Genomic DNA, 23,048 nt, shown 5'->3' on the forward strand with positions numbered 1-23,048 from the left:
CTCCCATGACTCCATAGGCTATAGAGCATGAGGCTGGTGCAGGTAGGAATCAAATCACATCCCTACCTTAGCCACCTTCTTCTGATAAGCAGAGTTTCAAAAGCAGTAGGATTTTTATTTCTGGGTGTCTTTGTCAGGAATGGCTGTATTTGCTATTCAGGCACTTCATGGTTTTCTCTGGTTTTGTATGGAACCACCCAATCAAAATCTCTGAGACTTGGAACACCTCTCCTAATACTAGACCAGCATCTTCAGTGCATGTTAGCTAATTGCACTAACATGTGCAGCACAGAAGAAATGCCAGGCAAGGCTCCCACTGCACTGCATAAAATGTAAGCAAAGTGAAAAGTCTCATTGCCCAACCACACACCTGAATGCTTTGCAGCAATAGGTCTTCTCAGTGGCTTTAGTGGAAAAGAGATTTTAATTTCTTCATTGGCTTTTGGAAAATGACATTACAGGTCATGCTGTGTTCGGCTGGAAATCGTGCTGTTCAGGCAGCTTTTTGTGATGTACAGAGCAGGTATTCCAGAGCTCAGGTGGATGGCTGGAATGCAGGAGACCTTGTTAAAGGCTACCCTGTATTAGTGCAGTGTTTAAATTTTGGTGGTGGATGAGTGAATATGGAAATCAGGAGAGAAACATTTGGAGTGGGGAAAAAAACAAGAAAAAGAAATCCTCCTGAACTTAAACTAGCTTGAACTGTGCTGGATTGACAAGAAGCTACTGTCCCCATTGAGATTCCAGGCTTGTATGAAGCCAGCACCTGTTCTGCTTGCAAATGCACACACAAAAGTGAGCTTCATTCACAGAAAGAAAGAAACATAGCAGGACTTCACTCATTTAGCCTTCCAGGGCCTTCAGTCCCTTGATCTGTCAGCCCCTTAGAATTCAAACGCAGCCTTTAAAGGAATTTTCAATTCACAACATGATGACTTTGTTGATGTCCTGAATGTGAATGTATTTTGAATTGAATTTGTCTGCCAGTATTCCATTACTCACTAAAAGAATACAGAGTTCAATCATCAGATAATCATTATAGCTGTTTTGAAGTGTTTATTTTATTAGTCTAGAAGGTAAAGCAAATTTCATACTTTTAAGTTGTTGCAAGCTTTGCAGGCACCCTGATAAGCTCTTGTATTTCTATACCACATGGTTAGGGTTCAGGTACTGGCAGCAGGTGATAATATGCACAACACAGGAGAGATCCAAACTGACAAATTTTGACAGTTGAAAACTAAAGAAACTAATATATCAGACCAATAAATATGGGTTGTTTTGGGGTTTTTTTCCCTCCTGTATCTTTTCTCTTTTAATTCCCAAAAGTTACATTTTCAGGCCTGGGAGATTGCAGAATATTTTTCTTCAAGCAAATCAAAACCTCAGAACATCTTGTGAAGTGTGTTTTAATTCCTGTCCACATCCAAAGGGTTATTTTCTCATACAGATGCATGTGTGTAATTCCTGGTAACTTTAACAGGAATTGTTTATTCAGTTTAGGGAGCTGTAAAAGACTTTTTCTCACCCGAAGCAAGATGGAGGTGTCTGTATTCACTCAGGCATGAAATCCTGGCTGAGAGATTAAGCCTCTTACACAGATCCCAGTGCTGTTAAATGCCAACAAGGACTGTGTAAGCCACATCTTCGAGTGGGGGAGAGCTTCCCTTTGTTAGTTATTCAAAATTAGGAATGTAAACAGCTCTCGCGGCATAATTAGTCTGTGTTTGAATTGGGAGAAAGTGACAAAAATAATGGCATGGCAGAGCTCCTGGAGATGCATAGAGCTGGATCTTGCAGCCTAACAAAGCCATGACTGCTCTGCGGGGAGGGAAATTTGGGTCACAGAGCAGAAGTCACACAGGAGGAGAAGCCCTATTGCATGGGGCCACTAACAGCTCTTTGAAAAAATTATCTTGCTTACAGGAGGAATGGCATGTCTTGAAATTTCATGGCGGAAACTGCAATTTGTCATAGCTCCACAAAGTCCTCCAGAAACCCAGGTTCATTTACAGCAGAAAACCATGGCTACTGTGGGGTGAAAGTCCTCACCACTTGATCTTTTTCTCATTCCTCGCTTCTAAATTATGGCTTCAGTGAACCCATGGCTTGATTCCCCCGTAATCCATTGCTGCCATCTTTGACAGTGACTCACGTAGAGCTGTTTCTAGCCATACATGAGGCTGTTTGTCCCTGTCACTGTCTTGCTAAACAGGTTTGTGTGGAAATTAAATAAATAAAATCTCTACCAGTGGTGCTAATTGGTGCCTTTGGCAGCCTGAGCAAGGGCTTGTGAATTGAATGTGTCATGGAGAATTGAATGTGTCAACTCTCTCCCAATGGCTGGGACCTTGAGGTCTTTCTCTGGCACTAAATTTCCTTTGAAAAAAGAAAAAAAGAGGAAGGGGGGGAGGGGGGGAAAAGGAGAGAGAGAGTGAAAACAAGCTGAAGTAAGGGATCTTTTCCCTTTTTTTAATGAGGTGTTGAAGTTGAACATTGTCGCGTCCACACTGCAGCGTTTGCTCATCAGATGTCTTAAGAAGTAGGGCTGTTTTCTGCTGTTGTTTCTCAGGCATCCCGTTTGCCGCCATTAAACTCTGAGCAGCATGGAGTGGCAGGTTTTATTCAGTCTGTTCGAGCATCTGGCAGGATAGCCATGAAGTTGTTGCCGATGTCCTTAAGGGACTGTAGGGATCTGCATGATTCATTCAGTATTTTTTTCAAGGTACAAAGAAGAAATGCCGTACGCTGTAGTAAATACTGTTCCAAGTAGAGCACAACCAGCTTAGCAGAGCGTGGGAGATTTGCTGCTCTGGAGGCACTGACTGGCAGGATGAGCTCCTCTGCCTGTGGGCAAGAATACACTAACGCATGTGGAGCTAAAATGGGCTCTATTTCAGGCTGTGGAGGACTGGCAGAACCATGTCCACAAACCAATTCACCTTTTAAGTTGTCCTGATTAGGACAGGGGAAGGTTATCACTGCCAGGCCCTGAGTTATTTGGATGTCAGAAAAGTCTAGTTGTGGTTCAAGCTGCTGTCGAGTTAGTTGGTGATGAAACAAAAATTATATGTGCATGGGGCCTGAAGGGAAGGGTTGTATTTTTTCATTTTCTTTCAGTAGGAAACATACTTTTTCTTTTCCAGCTGGGCCACTTGTTTGTCCTTGGCAATATTACATGTTGTTTAGTAAAATGGAGGAAGGAAGGTTGTTGCCTTTTTGCATTTCAGCAGGGGACAGCTACCAGTCCTAAAGTACAGATCAGCCCTGTCCTATTATACAGGCATCTTCCCCTCCAATATTCCTGCAGAAAAAAACTGAATTAGGTACTTTTTCTCTGTACTGACCCAAAAGGATTTTACACTGGAGGCATCTTCAGTGCAGTTTATGAAACATGGCTGCAGCACCTCTGGAAAATCCATAGGTTCTGCTACAGTATTTCCTTGGGGAAACATGGACTATTGCCTTTTCTGGTTCTTCTCTGTTGTCTTGTTTTCTTTTTTGAGTCCAGCCCTGACCTCTGTAGCAGATACCCTCAAATTCAGGTATCCACAAGTGGGGGTCCATGTCCTCCTCAAACCACAGCAAACCAGCTTTTGTTGTGGGGTTTATTTTATTTAAGAAGATATGAGCCAAATGCATCCTGAGAAAAATTTTACCCATATGCATTTTCAGATGTGTCAGTCTGTGAACTCAGAAGTCTCTATTTTTGCCAAGGTCCGATGACCTGCCTGAAACATCTGCACATTTCCCATTAAGCTACTGTTTCTTCCGGCCCTCATTCACAGAAACATTTTTCTCTCCTGAGCTATTACTTCCCAAAAATGACCAGTTAAAGGGTATTTCACAGCATATTCATCTTTCAAGTGCAGTTCTTTTAAGTAGTGCCAAGAATGATAAACCAATAGATTTTAAATATCTCCTTATCGGAATGAACCCCCTGAGCTGAAATCTAAAATGAAACTCTTTGGGCCCATGGAAAAGGACATGGCAATTGCAGAATTGTGATTACAGCTTGATATTTTCCCCTCTGAATCCTCTCTCCTGATTAAAAAGCCTTATATTAAAAAGCTAACAAACCAAACAAAGAAACAATAGGAGATAGACTTGGAGCTGGCTGACAGGATAGAAAAATATTGCAATATTGTCTCAAAATCACACTCTTAAATGTCACAAACTTGGATTTTTTTTCTCATTTTCATCTGGGGTAAAATAATTCAGATGTTCAGAATTTTCCAGTGAAACAGAAGGTTTAGAAACACTTACAGGAAACACAAACCTTTACAAGCTGTGCCTGTCTCTACCGCACATCCCTGCAAACAATGTCCCGCTTACTGAAATAATTACTAAACTGTCTCCATTGTAAAGTGTGAAATTTTAAAGAACCTGTTGGCAGTATGAAAAATGTTTCTCTCAGCCATGTTAAGTCTGCATTACCTGCCTGCTCATGTTTAGCTGTGGCTGCAAGTGATTTTATGTATTAGGAATAAACTGGCTGTGCTCCAGCTGGCAATCCATGGTCACCTTTGCTTGTTACCCGGGTAATGGTTGTCACTGGCCTGGCTGCAGAGCCAGAGGGAGCATTCCCAATGCCATGCACAGCTTGAGCCAAGCAAGGGGCAGTGCAGGGCCATTCTGGATTCAGCCCTTCCTTCCAAAGTGGGCCACCTCCACATGGCTGATTCCAGTGTCTGCTGTGGACTGCTGTGCACACCTTCTCCTTGTGTCCTTTGCCACTACGGGGATGCTGCAGGGTTGAACACAAGCAGGAATGTCAGGTGGGCTGGGATGTTTCACCTTGGCCAATGTTAGGGAGCTGATACAAGCTTTGCTCACTGCCTGAAGCACAGATTATTTTATCTGTGTCACGCTCCAAGGGAGCACCAAGACTCATGAGCCGGGGTTTCTTTTGTTTACTGATTGGTTTTGACATTTCTCTGGAGTTGTAACAAATCTCTGACTGTGATTAAGAGAACAGAATTGTTTTCTGATTCATCAGTAAGACCTGCATCATCCTTGGGTTCATGTGAAGTAGATTTTACTTTTTACCCAGCCAGCATTGCCCAGAATGTTGTCCCCTCTCCCCCTAGCACCAAACATCTGCAGTAAACAACTTATCTCTCAAGGAGCAGACTTCCTTGCTGTGGGGCATTACAGGCAAGCCCTGGTCCTTGCTTTTTGTCCCCTGCCTGTGACATTATAGCTCTTCCCTGAGGCTGTGCCTGTGAGCCCTGGCCTCACCCTGGGGCTGGTTGAGCTGCCTGGGCTGCGTGTGCTGAGCAAAAGCTGCTTTACATGTTGCAGTGGACAAAGGGACAGCAGCCCATGTTTGGTACCACACACCACCTGGCTAGACAATGCTGTCAAAAGGGAAACCACAGGATTAAGGCAACTAAAACCACCTGCTTTACTGAAAATTGAGCAGATGCAGGGAGGGCAGAGCCTCCCTTAATGCTGTCAGCCATCAGCAGCCTCCACTATCCCAGCAGTGGTGAGTTCACCTGTAGCTTGTTTTTCATTCTTGAAACTGAGATGAGTGTTCCACCTCCAGTCCTGCCTGGTTTCACGGAAATGGGTGAACCAACCTTAGCTCTTTTGTATAAGGCCCTTTAAATAAGGTCCTGCTTTAGCCTGATTTTCTGCTTGGGATGTAACAATGAATTCCTGCTGCTTGAGCCTGCCATGTTGCTTATATTCAAAGTATAATGGGGAGCCTTCAGAAAAATATAACCTTATTTACAATGTACAAAGCCAATTGGATTTTGGTTAACAATTTCTAAGTGATTACAGTTCACTAACAATGCAGGTGTGCTATAGATGCAATGCACAGGGGGGGACTTTTTATTTTAAATCATACAAGCTTTCTTTTATTCATGTCATTCAGGCGCCTCAGGATAATTCACATTTCCAGCTTTCATAATGTGTTGTTCAACCACTGTTTTTTTCTCCCTCCCTATTGTACTCTCACAAATCATACTCACTAATTTCTGAAAGCTTTTCATTTCTCTCTATAGGTTGTTGTTTCGTAACATTTTATACAAGAAAAGCTGCTCTTGAGGCACAGAATGCACTGCACAATATTAAAACTTTACCTGGGGTGAGTACATTTACTTTTTGATCCTAATTATTTTATTGCTACAAGAATAGCCCTTTTGCTCTTGATGCTGCTTGGTGCCCCAAATGATCTTGATCTCTGCAAGGAGGGTGGCTAAACTGATGCTCTGCCCTCGGTTGGTGCCAGTCCTGTAGCAATGGCATCATGTCCAAAGGCAGCTGCTGTTCTCTACAAAGTCCTTTGGCTGGAAAAGGTACTGACTCCTGCTGAGTAGAGACAGTGGCCAAAGTGCAATGTGGATCTTTTTTAAAATTTATTTAAGGGGGAGGGAGGGAGGAGAGAAAACATATGGCAGAAAAACACTGCACCACTGGGGCTTTATGTTTGAAAAGGGAGAGAAGAGGAAAAGACAAAACACAGCCAGAGTTTGTTAAATGCAGCCTTTATCCACATGGTTTCTAAACAACATGAATGCACTGGCTGCACATCTCAGGGTGTTGTGGAATGTGGTACCCCATAGCTGCTTGCACAGGGCCATCCTGTCTCCTGACATCACCTCTCCTCACCACCTGCTCCCTCTGGCACCAGCATTCAGAACAGTTGTGGTTGTTGTACAAACTGTATCTTGCATTTTCCTATGGTATTTTATATTTAAATTACAGGGCTAGAGAGAAGTGTATCACTGGTAATTGCATGTCTAAACTCTGAAATCTTCTTGTACCACCATTTTCATTTTTTCTGCTGTATTCTTTGAGGATAGAAGTGAAAAAAATATAAAGGATGGAGGTATATTCCCTCTTGATGTAAGAGAAGTGTTCAAGTATATGTTTGTAATGTCTGGTTACAGACATGAAAATAAATAAATACACTGTGTAAATAAATAGAGCATTGCCTGGACTGACAGCTATATGGCCAATATCTCCTTTAGTTCCTATGTGTTGTGTGTGAAATTGGACACACTGTGTTTGAAAAATTATATCTGGCTGGTTCACCACTTTATGCAAGTGATTTCCTGGTAGGGAAGCCACCTCATGTGTCATGGAAATGGCCAGCACAGAGCAGTGCTGTCATGAGAAAGTTACCTGTGAGCCCTGCTAAAGGTAAAATGGGAGTCCTCTGTCATTTGCAGTGAAAATGCTGGGAATGGTGGTAGGAAATCTGCAAAGGTAGGAAAACAGGAGTGTTGGGGAAGATGAAACAAGAAAGTCTTATAAATATGATTGTCTGGCAAAAGATTTTGAGAATATAGAAACTATAAGTGAGATTGAAATGAAAGCAAGCTTTGAGATACCTTTATTACTGAACAACTGGAAAACAATGGTATGGCCAGCTGAAGGTAATCCCCTTTTGATGAAACAATACCCTCTCCTTGCAGACAGGTCCAAGGGCCAGAGCGGACCCTACTGGCTTGGTAGAAGGGGCCCAAAGGGGAGTTTTTAGGGTTTAAAATGTAACACAGTATGGTAATGTAGTGATTCTTATAGGCTGTATGTAAATGCTATAGGATTTGTATATTGTACTAGATTGGTTAGTGAGAATTAGAATATTCAACACAGAAGAAGATTTATTGTATTGTAACAGGAACCTCACTCTCTTACGCTTTTGCTCTCTTACTCTTTTACTCTGTTACCCTCTCATCCTCTCTCCCCCTCTCTTCTCTCGGGCCTGCTCCGAGCTGTGGCTGGCAGCTCCCACAGGGCCCTGCACCCAGGCCCTTTGCAATAAACCATGAGTTCCACCACCTGGCTGCAGAGATCTCTCGTCTCTGTCCGTCCCGACCATCCTACCCCCCGACGCTCCAACAACAGGAGAAAAGTTGTGGCATTTCAAGTGATGTTTTCCAGCAATTGGCCCTTGCAAGGGACAGTACCAAGGCCTTACAGGCCTCCCAGTGGGAGTCTCAGCACTTTAGGGTGTAGAGGATGGGTCTGCCATCCTCAAGAGAGAAAGGAAGGCTCTGAGGGACAATTCCCTTTGAGACCCCTTTGGAGCTCAGCTGAACCTCAGCACCCTCTGTCTCTGCAGCCCCAGTTGTTGCTTCCCGTCCTCACTGCCAGAAAATGCTGAGCCCTTGGATGAGAGCTCTCCAACCCCATTCAATGTTGCACCTAAACCAACTCACTGAGTGATTGTTCTCCATCATCCTTTCAGTCAAATGGCTGTGTGCACTGGCTGGGTGGGATGGAGGTGATCCCAAGCTGCTGGAGCAGCACCATGCCCAGATAGCATCCCTCAAGCTCTACCACAAGACCTACTCATCACCCCCCTAGGAAGTAGACAGGGTTTGTTTAGACTCATACAATCACAGAGTCATAAGGGGTGGAAAAGACTCCAAGATTTGGAAAAGGCCTACAACACATGACTAAAAACCACAATGTCAGTTAAATCACAGCACTAAGTGCCACACCCAGTTTTGGGGGTTTTTTGAACACATTTAAGCATGATGACTCCACCACTCCCCTGGGCAGCCAAAGCTTGACCACCCTTTTAGTGAAGAAGTTCATCCTGATGTCCAACCTGAACCTCCCCTGGTGCAGCTTGAGGACATGTCTTCTCATCCTGTTGCCTGGGGGTAGAACCTGACTCCCACTCTCCTGTCAGGGAGTTGTGGAGACTGAAAAGGTCCCCCCTGAGCCTCCTTTTCCCCAGGCTAAACAAACCAAGTTCCCTCAGCTGCCTTTACCTTTCTTTCTTCTTCCCTGAGTCCCCCAAGCTGCTTGCTGTGTTTCAAGAGATGTTATTTATCCCAGTGGGTGACTCAGAGGGGCAGTTTTATTCTCTGGCTTCCTCACATAGAGGTGGCAAAGCTGGCTTAGCTCTGCATTGCATCTTACTTGAGCAGGGCATCATTTTCTCCCCAGCTTTTTCACAGCTAAAGAGCAGGCAGTAGTTAAAGATGTTAGTGTATCTTTTGATGTTATTTTAAAATAAGGTTGAATTTTTTTTTCCCTAAAGTCCTCTCTAGCTCTTTGTCATTTAAAAATTACCTTTCTAAGCTGTTTTCTCCTGTCCTAACTGTGAGGTTAGAAAGTTTTCTTTTAAGGAAATATGGACACTGCATTCCCATGACTCTGGGGCTTTGGTTTTAAAGATATTCCTGATACAGCCAGAGATGTTTAGATTTTACTATGAGATAAGTTGTTATACCTACTTTTTTAAAGGGAAGCCTCTAATAAAGAGAAGCAACTTGAATACATTTCTACTACTTCTCTTTCAAAATGATTCAGCATATATTATATAACAGATTCTATATTTTGCACGTGCAGTATGCTGCCATTCAGCATATATGGGGATACTGTTATGCTGCATCTGTGTATTCCCAAAATAACTTCATTTAAGCACTCTTTAAAGTTGTGGCACACATGCTGGAAACACTTCATGTTAGCAGGGTTCTCCTTATATGAATTTTAGCAATTTCTGTATTGTTCCTCTTGCCTGCTAAGCAGCTTTTACCAAACAAGTAGGAATCAGTAGTGGATAGTTCTGTGTGAGAAATGGTCTCAGAGCAAATGGAAGCTATCTCCTGTCAGAGCTACAACAAGGGATGAATTTGGATCAGGTTCATTTGGGCATCAAGTGTCAGCTTGCTTCCAGTAAGCAAGGTACAGTCAGTAGGAGGTTCAGTAATAAAGTGTCTCCTGGAAACAAAAGGATCCATGCCTTCCCCTTTTGCTTTAATATCACCATGCATCAGATAAGGCATCCTTAAATAGCCCAGGAGGAAAATCCCAGGCAAAGGCTGGTGATTTATTGGTGTAAGGTAAGGAAAGCTGGCAGAGGCAGGAGCAGGGGGCTCAGGGGTGCTGTGGCTGTTGGAACCCATCTGTGTTTCACCTGCACTCAGGTGTAGCCCGCACTGCTGCAGAGGTATGGAGGAGAATAGCTCTGGGTTCATTATTGTTAGAGCCTGGATTATTTCTGGGTTTAGTCTCTGCAGCCTTGCTCCAGATAGCTCAGTAAGCAGGTTTTGGATCAGCACCGGTGAAGCCAAAAAAGTGGAGGCTTAGTGTGAAATTTATCCCCCTTCCAAGGCTGCATGTTCAGTTTAATTTAAGTAGGCTTTTGAGCAACGCCTGCAGTGCTATGTCTCTATCTCTGCTTTTTGCCTGGACCTCATCCTTAACAGAGACATGAAAACACCAGCGCTTGATCTGCTCCTTTGAGCTGCACCCTTTTAGTGGACATGAAGAAAATAAGACCAGACATTAATGATTAATGCAGAATCTTGGAAGAAAATATTGCAGGGTGCCTTGCTGTTTGATTACAAGCCTTGGAATTAGTCAACATTTCCATAATTCTAAACCAATATACACCTGTTTTCCCACTGTGATGTGAAGGCACAACTTAATTTAACAGAAACCCCGCTGTGCTAAATCTCTCATTAAATACCAAGCTAGTTCTGTAATTTAAAGTTGCAGCACTACTATTTTAACTGAATTGCCTTTGTATTATAAAATTAATAAGAAGTTAATGATGCACTTTGCTGTATTCGCTCAGATTTATTTTTTTTTTCACAGCAACAACAACAAAAAAGAAAGATAAAGAAGAAAAACATGTCACCAGCTGACATCTCAAGGCTTTTCTGGTTTTAATCATTTTCCTGAGGATAGAAATTCATTTAAAAGATTTTTTTTAAAAAAATTTAAAACTTTCTGCACAAGTAGGATCAAACATCATCTTTTTATTCATGATTAATATAATCTCTCTGTTAGTCATAATATTCCTTGTCATATATTGGAGCTTTTATCTTTCCCAAAATATGTATTTAGATATCACTTCTTATGTAGGATTGCTACTAGGCAGAGAAGCAGATATGCAGTATTTGAGAAATACAGGCACATTGTTATGATATATGATACAGATCAACCAAACAGGGACAGTTCTCTTCTGTTTACTTGGTGCTGGCATCACAAGTAGCTTTTATGTCTTGCAAATGAACAATGTGAATTTTCAGATGTGTCTTTTCAAACATAGCAGGAGAGCAGGTTGCTGATACCCTTGTAGCTCATAGGGATGTGGTTTATATTATTCAGCTTAGAGTCAGGTTTTCTTGGAGTGTTCATTTGGATTTTGTTTTAAAAGGCAGAAGGGAGAAAAGGGAAAATCTCAATTTGAATGTAATAATGATCCTGGAAATGGGCTTCTTTGGGATGAGATGTAGAACTGAGGCCTTAACTAGTCTCATCTTCATTAAGAATCTCATGGCTTCGTTAGAGGTGTTTAACTTCTATTCCCTAAACAGAGTAATCCAATAAATTCCACCCATCTAAATTTATTCTTCCTTCAGTTAGATGTAATAATCTTGCTTCCCCCATGCTCTAATTTGCTGCTTAGTGAAAATTGGCTTCTGTATAGAGGGCAAACCTCAAAGAGCTGCATTCAGGGACTGCTTTAACTGCCTTTATGGCACTGACATTCGTTCATTGTTTTAGTTTTAACATGCTTTATTTTAAAAACAGAATGTGCTCTGTTTTGCTGACAAGTGAACCTGGTAGGATTTCCTGGCAAGGGTTAAGTGCAGAGAGGTAACACAAGAGCACTATATGTTGGTTGGATTCTTGGAGCCAAATAGCTGAATAAATGCACTTTTAATGTCATGCAGAGGCTATTTGAAGTCAGAAATCAATGGGCATCCATTTGTAAAATCTACGCCTAAAACTCTTTGGAGTCTTTGTTCTTTATTTGAAGTTAGATTTATTGGACATGGTAAGGGTCATTTGTTGTCTTTATGTACATTTTTTATATATCCTCCTACCTAAGGTTATCAAAAAAATAGTTACCAGCCCACAGTCTGCACTACCATGCTTTTAATAGAATCATGGTTTATGTGGTTCTTATTTCAAGTGGGATATACATATATAAATATATATTCCAAGCAGCAGCAAACGTTTTTTGTTGAAGTTCTGGCATGAAATTAGGACATTAGCTGTATGAATTGATTTGATTAAGGATTTAACAAGGAAGAAATACCATTTTGAGAAAGCTCTTAATATTTTAACAGCAAGATGGAGTTTGTAGGAACTGTATTTGTAAAATATTCATGGCTTTCTTTTTTTGCCAGATGTTGTCAAGGAAAACATTTTTAATCTTTGCATTGTAAGAGTCACATCTGGTTTTATTAAATATTTTTTGCATCACAGGGAAGCAGGACTGGCTGAGAGGGAGCTTTGCCCACAGGTTGTGTACTGGCTGTAAGGAAACCTCAAAGTCCATTTAGGGGTGTAGAACATTAAAAATAATAATCAGAATAATCTGGTCCAAAATGCAGGCACCTATGACGACTTACTATGAAACCTCATTAACTTTCTGATAAAATACCATTTGTCCAACAAAAAGCAAAAAACCACAAATATATTTCTGATTCTTGCTTTACATCGAGTTCCTTTCTAATGATTATCCTGACACTCTCCTTTCTGGAGCAGTGTTTCAATATCCAGTTCCCTTCTCTGTTTTAAGCCTTATGGTTTCTCAGTACTATATGAACATTATGCAAAAATTACCTGTAATAAAAAGGTAATCATCCAATATGATTTGAATAATAGCCTGAATATGATATAGCAGTGACTCTGAGAGATTTTGACAAACAGAAAGGGAATTCAAAGAGCAATTATCTTAGTTAAGGCTTTGCAGCGATTGATTTATGATGACAAATGAAACTAATTCAGTACCCATATAGTATGGCCAAATGCTGTTTAATGAAGGATCCAAAGAGTATAGTACTGCTTAAATGATAAAAATACCAGATGGGAAAGAAGAGAATTCCCAGGGAGCAGCTGTTCCTAGGAGGTGAGCTATAAGACGCTCAATGATGTTGAGAAAGTGAATCTGGCCAATTCCTTCCTTTAAAATGCTATGCAAAGGAAACTACTTAATGATACACTTTGCCCAGCTCAGGAGACATGTGGGTATATTTTTTTATTCAAAAATGTCACTTCTACCCATGCCCCTCAAAAAGAAAAAATGTTGCGCTGACTCTACCACTTCAGTGAAAATGAATATTTGCACTAATTTCAGATACTTTAGCAGAAAATATGGGTTTGCACCTACTATTGCTGTGAACCACAGAACAGATCACCAGCCCCAGATTTATAAAATAGAAGAAAGTGACTTAGAACCCAGTGAATCTCTGTAAGTAGCTGAACTTGCAGCTTAAAGGGAGGATAGCGATTGTTGTGCTCGCATAGGGAGAGGGGAATATTGACCAAGTGAAAATAACTTCTCTAAATTGAGCAAAATGTTTAGTTCATACTTATACTGTCCCTTTTTCTCACTGAGGGATGGAGGGTCAAATTTGCCTTCACCAAATTCACAGCCTCATCATTAGGATAACTTTGTGGCATGCAAGGAGAATGCAGTTTAAATCCTCTCTGCCTTGTTAACTGAAAGGATTTAGCTTGGATTGACCTAACAGAGCCTTCACCACTGGACTTAGCTAAGATTAGGGTCACTGTTTCTCCTCTTGAAGCTGCTCCAGCTGTATGAAGGTATCAAATTCTGGTGGGAATGAGAGAAAGCAAGGATAGCACTTGGTTTCCTGGTACTGAGGGCAGTGACTCAAGTACTGTGATATCTGGATATGAGTCCATGCTCTCGTAAGTATTTTGTTCTTTGGAAAAGCTTCAAATGTTTGGCAGAGACGCTCCAAGAGCAGGGAAGTGCAGGAAGATCCATTGCTGAGGAACTGAGAGAAGGTGGCTAAACCTTGACCTGCCTTACTTGGGGGATGTGATGACCTGTGGTGTGTCTGGAGTGCAGAGCTGCACAGGGCATGGGCATTTAGGTTTAGATCCCAAACATCCATATCAGGCTGTTTAGGAAGCAAGAACACATTGGCCCAGCTGCAAAAGCAGTTAGATGCACACTAGCATTTTTAGAGAAGTCTTGGAGTAGTTCAGGAATTTTTTTTTTCCTTTTTCTTGCACAGCTTTGCAGTATAATAATGTTGGGATGGAAAGTAAGTAATGCATAATAATGGCTTGACCTCAGAAAAATTCACTAATGTGAAGCTCATCCCCATTCTGGCGCATGACACTGGGATTTACCTCTGGTTTCCATAACTCTGACCAGTTGAGGTCATCACTTTGCAAAATCTCTCCAGACCTTTTTGTCCAGCTTTGAAATCTTACTCAGTGAGGGTGGAGGATCAGTTCACAGGATATCACTTTTAAGCTGGGTGCCCAAAAATCGCTGACTTGGAGAACGTTTTGCTGTGCACTTCAGAATGGAAATCTCTGAAGAAAATCAAGAAGCCATCACTGGAGTACTCCAGGGTATTGCAAAGCTCACCAAGATTTAGGTGGGGTGCTTAGCTAAGGACAATAGCCCAGGCACTCTCTTAAACAGCTATTTGTCCTCCTGCTGGTGTTAGCTGTTTTCTGTTATCTGGAACAGAAAGTACAGGTGCTTCAGTCAGCCTCATTAGCACCACGACACGAGCTATTAAAATTGTCTTCCTAATGAAAAACTAGTTCAGGGAGCCTTCCTAGCTGTCTGACTACTCCTACAATAGTGAAATTAGAAAGGCAAATCATAAACAGAGTTGCAGGCATCAGGAAGCAACATCATTAGAGGTGCCCTTGGATGCCATTTGCCTGCCTTGATAGCAATGTTTGGCACCCGTGGATCTGAGTTATGTTATGACTGAGGAGCCTGGGCCTCATGGCATGTTTATATCAGAGAGAATGTTTGTTCAGCATCCTCCTGCCATTGTGTCCAGCCCTGTGAGCTGTGCTGCTTCCTTAAACACCTCTGCTCTGTGGTCCATTGCTGTTGAAGGGATGCAGTGCTGCCTCATTGTGTGTTTGCAGTCCTGTGGTGGTGCAGGAAGCTGAGGTAGCCCCAGCCAGATTTTCCCTGGGTAGGTGCACTGTGCTGCAATGGGACAGTGTACATGATAAGAGAGAAAACAGAAGTTCTGTCTTCTCTGTTGTACTCAAAAACCCCATAATACTACAAAAAACCAGGTGAAACTGGGTGGCCTGATTGATTGAGTCTCCTGCTGTAATAACACTGTGGTCAATCATATTCTGTCTAATCAAAAAAATTCTTTGCAGACCCATAGAGATAATTTCTTTTATGTTTATTCTCTGGAAGAAATGATCATCTTCATCAGCTTAGTTGGAAGAGCCGCTTTTTTGTCTGCTCTTCCCCTGTGCTGTGCACAGAAATCCCTCCTCCTCTGGCCAGAGGGGCCGCTGAGGCTGCCAGAAGTACATGGAGATTCATTTGGGTGCAAGCACCAGTCTGGGGTACAGACATGTTCATCTGATTGTCTTCATAGACATCCAAAACTTTAGAGAAGCTCAAATGGGCTGTGAATTCCCATCCTGGAAAGACATGGAGGACATGTAGTTGCAGAGCTTATATTTTAGGCTTGTCAGTGAAGCAAGTGGTCAGCACCCTCTAAAGCAGAGAGCAAGTATTATTGACAAGACACAGGGCAATGGGTTCAAACTGGAAGACAGTAGGTTTAGATTAGACATCAGGAAGAAATTCTTTCAAGGCCAGGTTGAACAAGGCTTGGACAGACCTGGTCTATTGGAAAGTGTCCCTGCCCTTGGCAGGAGGTTGAAATTAAATGGTCTTTAATGTCTCCTCCAACCCAAACCTTTCTATTATTCAATGATTCTATGATTTTATGATTATATGATTCTACATTTAGAGTGTCAAGTACCTTTTAACAGGAAAAGCACTAACAGAGGGGGAAAGCTCATGTTTTTCTCACTTTTGGAATCCATCTTTTCTCCATCAGCTTAGCTGAAATCAGTAATGGCATTGCTACCAGACAGTAGCCTGATTATCTGCAGGAGCAGAGAGAAGCAGCCATTGAAAAAGATGCCACCATAACTCCATTTATTAACAAAAGCCTGTATCTATTGCCTTGTGCCAGGGAAGTTAAAAAAGCAAAAACTGCGAAAGAAAAGAAAAAAATCACATTGAGCTAAACAGAGTCTTAAGCAGTGGTAAACAAAATGTAGCTTCCTTTGTGGTTGATTTTTATCCAGCTGCAGCCAAATATCAAAGCGATATCAAAGGAAAGCTACCCATTAATTAATTCAGACTGACTTCACAAAGCAAGCTGGAGCTTTTGCTGATATCTGATTCTGACAACTTCCTAATCTTCACAAGATTGTCATTAAGAGTGGCATTAAAGCAGTCTGCAGTCAATCCCAGCTCTCGCCCCATTGTAACTCAGAGATGGTCTATCTGCCATCCCGGGTGGGGGATATGCAAGCAGGGCTTAAAATAAGGAACTTTGCTGTGCAAATGGAATTTACAACGTATCAGGGAATCACATTAATACACTGCCTCAGTCGTTCATCCTAGGAATGCTCACCCATTCCCTCTTGCAACCGTTACAAGTTGCAGTGAGTGGGAATTTTCTCTCTGAGGGAAAAGTTAGCAGAGAAAGAAAAGAAAAAAGAACCTTGTGTCTGAAAGGAATAATTAAAAGTCTGTTATGATCTCTAAGAAAGGATGAATAGAGGCTTATCACTGATTTCAAGATAGAGAACACAGGATTTTGAGTTGAAGAAAGTAAGATTGTGGAAAATAAGACACTCATCAGAAGATAAGATTAGTTTTAAACTAAAAACTTTGAGCGACCTGGTGTAGTGGACGGTGCCCCTGCCCGTGGCAGGGAATGAGATGAGCCTTAAGGTCCCTTCCAACCCAAACCATTCTACGATCCTGTGAACTGAAGACCTGGTACCTCCACAACTGAAGCTCCTGATTCCACCATGAGAACACAACACTCCGTGTTCCTTACTGCTGCCAGGATCACTCAGAGGGATTGCAGCCTCATGCAGAGATGTGAGGGATATGACACCTTTATCTTTCCATTCAGCTGTGAATGGCTCAAATGATTGAAGGGAGTTTTTTTCCTAGACCATCACTTGAGCAAGTATCCATCAGACAGTAACTAATACTATTTTGTGGCAAATTCTGACAGTACCTTAGAGGAAAATGTGCTGTGTTATTATACAGTATATTCATTTCAAATATTGTAGAGAATACAGAGGAGGATAAGTGCTGTTGTGGGAGCACCTCACCCAGCATCCACAGCAGCATCCATGAAGATGGTGCATTTATTTCCTCCACTGCCCAAATGCCAGTGACAAATAGGAATTATTTTGGTTGTACACAGAACCAGGGATTTACCATCTTAAGAGGTGAAATAAAGCTTAGATCGAGTATCACAAAAAAATACCCAGCTCAATTAGAATAATCTTCTAAAGGATACAAAGTTAAATCCCAGTCCTTACGGGTGTTTGGGGTAGGAAAGTATTAGAAAATATGGGATAGGCAGTAATCCTGTATTGGCATTAAGTCATTCGAGATGAGCTGCTGGATTTTTTCATCTCTCATTTCTCTGACCGCTAAGAAGTGAAAGAAATTGCTATGCTGGGTAAATATAGAATCCTCCTGTTTGTACAAAAATGTATGATTAACCAAAAAGAAAGACCTTGCTAAGTAAGAGCTACAGTCAGTCTAAGTGCTGTGCTTACACACTTGTGTCTAGAGGGCTCTGGGGGTTGCTCAGGCAGACGTGTCCCTTGCCTCTTGTGACCCTGGTCATTTTGCAAAGAATGACATGGATTTATCCCAGTTTAGAAGGGGCCTGAGCTGACAGCCCTCATTGTCTGCCACTTGTCTTCCTCCCTGTTGACATGAGAGCCAAAAATAGAGGGTGTGACATGGAGAAAATTCTTTTCTGCACCCATTCCTCCTTCCCTATGCTTTCCTTGCCTTCTGCTGTAGCTTCACTGACACTGCAACAGCCCTCAGGCTGCATTAGCCTCTCTCAGAAAAGTAGCATATGCCAAGAAACCAGGAGTTCAAGACTTCCCAGTAGCTCTAAATGCTAGCTTTGGAGCAAGTAGGATGAAAGATGTGAGAGGTTTTAGCTCAGTTGGTTTTATCAGAGGATCTTCCTGGTAGTTCTCTGTGGCCTCCAGCTGTTCCACCTGAAGCCATCCCTGCAAAGAGATTTCCTTGACCTTTAGGTGAGTTGCACATAAAGGTGTTATTCACGGGGCATAGACAGAGAAAATTTCTAATTGAGTACAGTAGCAGTAAAGAATAAGTAAAAGAAGACAAGTTTTCTCATACTGATGCTTACAGACACTAAATGAAGCATTTTTGCTTTTTCTCAAAAGAATCAAGGGGCCCAGTCTCTGGACACAGGCATTGAGGTTCATGCTTGGGATCAGATGCTGGTTTGGAGCTCTGCAGATGGGTGGAGGCAGGTTGATTTTGGCTTTACTCTTCCTAGCACTGTCCCTTTTTCTAATGAAATCTTAATCACAGCTTGGTCTGAACACCACAGCCAGCTGGAACTGGACTCATTCTTCAAAAATATATGTTTCTGCTAATGTTATCCGTTTATTTTTTGTTTGTTTCACTTTCCAAAACACCTATTGACAGAAATATTCAAACACATTAGAATTCCAGAAGATTAGCATTATAAATATACAGTGCTTGTTTAGTTTGAATACAAACCACTTTCCTTACCCCCAAGAAAGCACTGGCAAAGTACATTAGCTACAGAGATGCTAAAAAATTAAAGAGAATGAGTTCATATGAAGGGTGGTTAAAAATATCATGGTTGCTCAATGTGACTCTTACTGGTGTTTGTAAGTGTATGTATACACAGCCAGACTCGTATTTTCATGTGGACAGTGTGTGTTTGTGTGTGCTTGTGGCTGGAGACTTGTGGCAGTATTGTTCTGTTTTCATAGATGGATGGAATATCAAGCTATCTTTTTCATTCTCTCCAAAGCCAGATTATTTTGCCAGGGCAGACTATTGGCATAACACTGAGTGTCTGGATGCTGATACTGGATAGTCGTGGAAAATTCCTGTAACTTCAGCTCATGGAGAGCTTAAATAGAATTTATGAGCCATATCCTCATTTGGCGTAAAATATTATGGCTCCGCTGGTTCAACAATAAAACTGTACTACTTACCCCAGCTGATCTCAGTCAGGAGAGTAGGATTTTTGACATCTTAATTCAAAACCTCTTTTCTACCTGAATGCTTTGGCTATCCCCTGCAATATTTAGAGGCATGCATGTTGACAAGTAGTTTGGGGCTCACATCTGACCTTTGGAGAAATCTGGGTTGGTCTCTGTTTGGTAACAGAGAGGAGTTTGACTGCCTGTCTGCCTTCTGGGGAGGAGGGAATTGTGAATCAAGACATGTATTCTGGACTCAGAACTTCTCTGTACCTTTGCTAAGTGAAAAGTGAAAATGGCAGCGGCCCCACATCATCAGGGCCAACTTTTTCTATATATTGTACCCTTTGCTCTAATTTAAAAGGTAGAATTTCAATAGATTTTATAATTTTGATGCTATTGGGGCTTATTTTAGACTTACCTCAATCACACTTTTTAGCTATAAGATGTTCTTGCTGGTACATTGTAATGCAAATAGGAGAGCTTTCCAACAGAACTTTCAAAAAGCTTTACATTAAAAAAAAACCCCATAGCCTAGAATTTGAGTTTTGTACAAAATAATAGACTCTAGTTTCTGTCAGAAGAGGAGCCCAAGAGCGTTGTTGAATCAAGGTGACCTTCCATGCTGCAGAAAGAGCCAGGCAGAAGATTCACTTTGTAAATGAACAGAAAAATCTGTGATGTGGTACTAGGGGAGTGGCTGAGGCTGTTTTCACTCTTACTGAGTGCAAGTAAAAAATTAAGAAGATAAGTGTAGATGAGATAACACTGTGAAAGAAACAGAGGATCCCCTGACTGTGCTTTCTTGCCTTTCTGAAATGTTGCTGTCGGTAGTCATTCCTTTTAAAGGGTTATTTCCTGAATTCCAGCTTGGCAAAGGTAGAGGATATTGATGACCATAATCACATGGTGTTTTCCCAGAGCTTAGTTCACAGAGGACAACAAGCAAACACAGAACAGAGTAAGTCTTTAAATAAAACTCCTGCAAAACAAGCATTTTATATCCTGGTCACTTTGGCCTCTCTCAGAAGTGAGGTTGTGTTTTGCATTACAAAAGTCATTGCATGTTTTTAAAAACCTATGATTTAAATTAAATTTCTTTGCAGTAATTGGTAACCTGAAAGAAAAGTTTTTCTTTTTTTAGGTTGGGGCTGGGTTTTTAGTAAAGAAGAAGGACAGAGTAGAGAATTGCTTTGTTTTCTTAACAAATTTCTAAAAAATATTCTAGAAGTTGATGTGGAATCAGAGGGATTTATGTAGAAAGGGAGGGGTTTCCTGTAGACCAGGCTTGAGTATTAGCACCCTAAAATGGTGACCGCAGACTGAGCTACTTGAATATTTTCATTTGGCAGCAGGAAAGGTCTTTTTTAAAATGGGGACTTCTTCTCTAGCTTTGACAAATTCTGAGAAGGGCAAAATTCCCTGAATATGCTCTCAGGAGTCCATGCTCCCTAAGTGGGGAATCCGGGACAAAAGTGAAATCTGACTTTGCAGACCACTCAAGAAAGAACGTCTCTGCTTTGATGCTCCTTTTAAGATGGTTGAGGGACCTCTGTCATTCCCATGGGAAGACTTTACGCAGAAGATGACTTAATAGGTAGCATGTTTTGGCTTTGCTCTGGCTCTGTTTTCCAAATACTAATATGGGAGGAGGAGGTGTTCTTAGATTTGAAGGGAAAGTTCTCCCTTTAAAGTCTCAACCTCCTGTTGACTTCTGGAAACAAACGCCCAACTGGGGAGGTGGAAGAAAGTACATCTTCAGAACACTTGAGTCATGTCCAGTGGGACACTGACTGGAAGGCTTGTGTCATGCTGGGAATTGAGTCCTGCCATCTTAGGTCATGCTGGCCAAATCCACCCAATGCACAGCGAGGCTGCATTAGTTATTAGCTGACATCCCAAAGCCACAACAGCTTGGATGGCATTTGGTTCCTCCAGCAGCCCTGGATCACTGCTTCAGGTTCTTATGTCACCTCTCAAACAAGGTAGCCAGTGAGTAATATTGTAAAAATAACACTGCTTGTGTGGAGTACCTGCTAAATAATGTCTTACATTTGATGATAAAATGACAAGATTTTGGCTTGATGGACTTCGTGGAATAACTCCAGGTGCATCACATGGAGCCTCTCTGCCTTTTTCCCACCTTCTTCCTTTTTGCTGCAGGGAGCCAGCAGCAGTGTGTACCTGGCAGGGGTGTTGGGAGAGGAATCAATTGGAGCGTGAGGAGCTCGGGCTCTGGTGCAGTGCGGACAGCTCGGCTCCCTCCCCCTGGATCCTCATTCCAGGCCGTGCCGAGCTTCCCTGTGTGGTGCTGGGCAAGGCGCCCCCGAGCCACGCTCCGTTTCCACCCACAAACCTGGGCAGAGGTTTTTGCCCCCTGCAATCACCTTGGATTTCAGGGCAATCCTTGGGAGGTAAAACCCAGCCAATTAATGTCACAGGGAGACTTCAGTTATCTCCCCACCCCGTTGACACGCAAACTTCAATTGGCAAAATGTCAACAGAAGTTATTGCTGCTGCCGATGAGATGGATAGCTCTTGCTGTTAAAATAATATCTGATGTTTTGCTCAGATGTCTAATGGGTTTGCTTTTTAAGCATGGATGATGCAAAATATCCCCAAGGCATTATTCCCAACAAGTTATAGAATCCCACTTAATGTCTATTTTTAGGATTGAATAGGTTCTGTAAAGGCTCATTTGTTTGAAGAAAAGACAGTTAATAACTTTGTTTTCCATGTGATTTTGAAGAGACAATTTTTGGCCGTACCTCCCCTTCTTTATCTCCACTTCATTTGGCTTGCCTGTGCCCTGGAGTTGTTGCCATTAGTGTGGGAGGTAAGAAATTAAGGAATTAAATAAATGGAGGAGAACTGCTGAAAGAGCAACAGTAGCTGTTTGTACACTAGGAAGTGGTCACTTCTAAGACAGCCAACTTTTTAATCTCTATCTGAGGGTACAACATTTAAAAGAGACTGAGTGCTACAGCCTAATTAGTAAATGTATGGGAGGAACAGCAGGATGTGGGGGGTGACTGTGGAAGGGATCAGTAGATGAAGAATTATTGATTATGATAATAATAATAATGATATTTTGTTATTATTTTAAAGCACAGCATTGTTTCTAGTCTCCCTAACTAATGTTTAATTTAACTTGAATTTAAACCACAGAGTGTAGTGGATTGCAAATAACTGAGTTGGAAAGCTTCCAAAAGCCATTGAATTTCAGTGGTTTTAGTGTTCTCCGGTAAAACATCTTGTTTTAAGAAAGCTATATGCTTGTTTCTGTGCTCTAAATAGAAAATAATGATGTTATGCATTACCACATGAACTATATTTGGCACCCAGCAGCAATATTCATTTTCTCTTGCTTCTCCCTCTTCCTCCTCCCTTCCCCCCTCTCCCTCTCTCTCTCTCCAAAAAAAGCATGTATATATGTCTGACAGTAATCTAGGAGGCCAAGTAACAGCTTACATTCTTATACTACTAAAATTGTATGAATGGCTAACACAGCTTAAATCCCTTAAATTGGGATTTATGAAAGGATGACAGCAAACAATCTTCTAGCTATGCCATCTCTCAGGCAGTTACAGCAACTGCTTTACATTTATTTGTGAGAATCTAAGTGATAACTGCACATTTTTCCTCCTTTCATCCGTGAATAAGCAAAGGTGACTGACTCCAACCAATCCTGGGAATCCAAATCTCTGCTTGTGCTGGTGAAGCCAGCAGGAGCATGGTGCTGGTTAGCACTTCCCTGCCTGGTGTGTGGGTATATTTTGGGGGAATAAAATGAGCTACACACTGTTCCCACTTGACTGTATGGACAAGGATATCCTGTTTGGAGTGGAAGGAGGAGTATAGCTGTGCAAATGCAAGCTGTGCCACACCGCTTATTTTAAGATCCAGAGAGCAGTCCTTTGCCTCTTTTATTCACTAGTATTTATTTGGCCCTGGAGATTATTCCCAGTTCCCAGAGAAGTTCCCAAAGCACTAGCCAGATATTGACTGCGTAATTCAAGTTAGTTTGACCCTAGAGGAGT

At 41.8% G+C, this 23,048-nt stretch overlaps 1 protein-coding gene across 11 annotated transcripts in view; it reads left to right on the forward strand.

Moving 5' to 3' along the window:
• CELF2 (CUGBP Elav-like family member 2) overlaps positions 1 to 23,048 on the forward strand; it is a 547,488-nt gene that overhangs the window by 441,112 nt on the left and 83,328 nt on the right. For all 11 annotated transcript variants that reach the window (XM_074538727.1, XM_074538723.1, XM_074538722.1 and 8 more), the window contains one exon: positions 6,012 to 6,094. In XM_074538727.1, coding sequence (XP_074394828.1) covers positions 6,012 to 6,094 — 83 coding nt within the window. The remainder of the gene's footprint in view (positions 1 to 6,011; positions 6,095 to 23,048) is intronic.

Source organism: Zonotrichia albicollis, chromosome 4 (assembly GCF_047830755.1).
Source record: "Zonotrichia albicollis isolate bZonAlb1 chromosome 4, bZonAlb1.hap1, whole genome shotgun sequence".
In the NCBI taxonomy this organism is placed as follows: Eukaryota; Metazoa; Chordata; class Aves; order Passeriformes; family Passerellidae; genus Zonotrichia; species Zonotrichia albicollis.